Source organism: Vigna angularis, chromosome 3 (assembly GCF_016808095.1).
Source record: "Vigna angularis cultivar LongXiaoDou No.4 chromosome 3, ASM1680809v1, whole genome shotgun sequence".
NCBI lineage: Eukaryota > Viridiplantae > Streptophyta > Magnoliopsida > Fabales > Fabaceae > Vigna > Vigna angularis.
In genome coordinates, this window is record NC_068972.1 from 17,788,628 (window position 1) to 17,791,193 (window position 2,566).

The 2,566-nt window shown below is 33.9% G+C and overlaps 1 protein-coding gene across 1 annotated transcript; it reads left to right on the forward strand.

The window, feature by feature from the left end:
- Positions 1-217: 217 nt before the first annotated feature.
- Positions 218-2,337, forward strand: LOC108325418 (thylakoid lumenal 15.0 kDa protein 2, chloroplastic). Its single transcript, XM_017558485.2, has 6 exons — positions 218-461; positions 532-638; positions 1,270-1,360; positions 1,493-1,561; positions 1,683-1,792; positions 1,873-2,337. Exons 1-6 carry the CDS (start codon positions 257-259, stop codon positions 1,963-1,965), a joined length of 675 nt encoding a protein of 224 aa, XP_017413974.1. The 5' UTR covers positions 218-256; the 3' UTR covers positions 1,966-2,337.
- Positions 2,338-2,566: the final 229 nt, after the last annotated feature.

Sequence of the window (2,566 nt, forward strand, 5' to 3'; positions counted from 1 at the left end):
CTTTTGATCCCAAGAAATTTTTCATAAGCATATTCCAATCATCATAATGTCCAATCAAATTTTTATATTGGAATGGTGGTGAAGTTAGTAATAAAGGAGTGCAGAAGTCAATGAAGATTAAAGCCGTTACCGATAGTGATGGGCTTGACAAAACCTACTCAGTGCAGCACAGCCCAAATTGATAAGCCCAACTAAACCTTGTAAAGAAGCATCCATAACAACTGTCAAACAAGGGCGTTTCCAGAGAAGGAAGATCATGGCGCATTCTCATTATCTTCATCATATTCCTTCGTTACCATCTTTATCTGCATCTCTCACTCCCCAAACTCCTTCGCTTCCCGTTCGGCGATTACAGCTCAAGACGCTGTCGTATCATGCCCCTTCACACGCCACTTTCAGCTCTTTCAAACCTCTTCATTTTGCTCTCTCTGGAGCCCTCTCACTTGGGTTATTATTCGGAGGTAATTTCCGCTACCTCTCTTTTCCTTTTTCCTAATGCTGCAATGAGAAATTGAAGCTTATAATTTGTAGGAATTCGGGTGGCCGAGGCTGCAAAAGTAGGTGTGAACAAGCCGGAGTTGCTCCCCAAGGAGTTTACCTCTGTCATTGATGTTGCTGGGTTCCTCTCTGATGGACAGGTGTGATGTTATTAGAATTGAAATCAATCTATTTGCATATTATGAAATTTGTCTTTGACTGGTGTAGAAGTTTTCTAGTAGCTTTTTTAAACTTTCATTTTTAAACCTTTTATTTTTAATTTTTTAAATTTTTTCCTTTTTATAAATCCTTATAAGAAAGGTTGCACTTACATATTCTAATTTGTCAACTTTTTTAACAATTATTTTAATGGTCTTTTACATTTAAACTGAATTCTGTTTATTCTTTAATTTTATTGTAAGAGTTTAATTTTCAAGACTGTAACACTATATAAACTATTCATGAACTATTTCCAGATATGATTTTTAAATTAGTTACTATATAAATCATTAAAATTACGGAACATGACAATTTGTAATTAGATGTCATTTTAATTAAATTTTTATTTTTGTTACAGAACTATATAAAACAACAATTTTGTAATAAAAAATAAAAGCAACAGCTGAAAACAAGAATACTTATTTTGAAACTAAAAGCTTCTTCCATGGTGACAATAGCATGATGCTCTTTCTTTTATTTACCATTGGGAAGGAACTTAAAACTGAATTTCCGTGTTTGTGAGTTTAGGGTAGAAGGAATGTCAACGATGTTTAATCAATGATTCTTCTACAGGAGAAAAGATTAGCAGCAGAGATTGCTGCTCTTGAAGCAGATACCGGATTCAAGTTAAGGGTTTTGGCCCAGAACTATCCTGATACGCCAGGTTTTTGACTATGGTCATTGCACACAATTTAGCAAAATATGGATCTCACGTAATTCACAGGCTGCTTCTGAAATTTAAGGGTTAAGACTATTATGAGGGAAACTAGAAAGCTGAAACTGATGAATTATGCAGGTTTGGCTGTCAAAGATTTCTGGCAGGTAGATGACAGAACAGTTGTCTTTGTTGCTGATCCCACATTTGGTAAAGGACCCGCCACACTTTTCTTTGTTACCTTTTTACTGCCTTCTTTACTTTCCTTTTTGTTTCTTTCTTGATACATCTAGCAGTAGAAATAATATATGAAGAGGTTTTTGTTGATCAGGTAATATTTTGAATTTCAACGTTGGTGCTTCAGTTGATTTGGACATTCCACGTAGCTTTTGGAGTCGCTTGGCTGGGAAATATGGGAACATTTTCTATTGGAAAGAAAAGGTTGATTCTTCTTCTTCTTCTCAATCTAGCTATTTTTGATTAGCTTAGTTAATGATTTAACATTACACATGATGACATAGGGGGAAGATGCATCTATTGAAGCAGCAGTAACGGCAATTTCTAATTGCCTGAGAGAACCGGTTGGGCCTAATAATTGTTCTGAGGTGAATTAATTTGCTGATTATATCATTTTGTCGTGTGTTAGGTGTACTGTATAGAAATGATTAAGGATTATATATACTTCATTTTTAAGTATATTATTCTGTATCTTATGTACTTCATTCATTGTTAATACATATGGAGTCATGAAATGTATTTCATTCTATAAAAAAGGAGAGGATGAGATGGTACATCAGCATGTTTTATTTATTAATAGTCCAGTCTTCAGATGGTGAAGGTACATTGACTTCTCAGGTTGGATTAGTTCTGAGTTATTGTGATGTATTTTCTGTTTCCTTAGCGAATAGTGTCCGCTTGTGTCATTGGATGAATAAAGTTAAACAATATGGATGCTAAGCAGTCTTTTATACAGGCTTCTTTGTGAATGTTCTAAAGGTATATTTACTTATATAGTTTTGTGGTGTAATGAAAATAGAATGTTTTACTGTGGAATAATTCTGACCTTATAAATTGGTTTTTATAAGGTCAGAATTAAGTGCAGATAAAAATTTTAAGATATGAAAGAAGTTATCAGAATTCGTATTCCTAATCAGTAGCTGGAAGATGTTCATGTGTATGAATTTGTGAGTGATGATATCCATAACTATCTAAAAC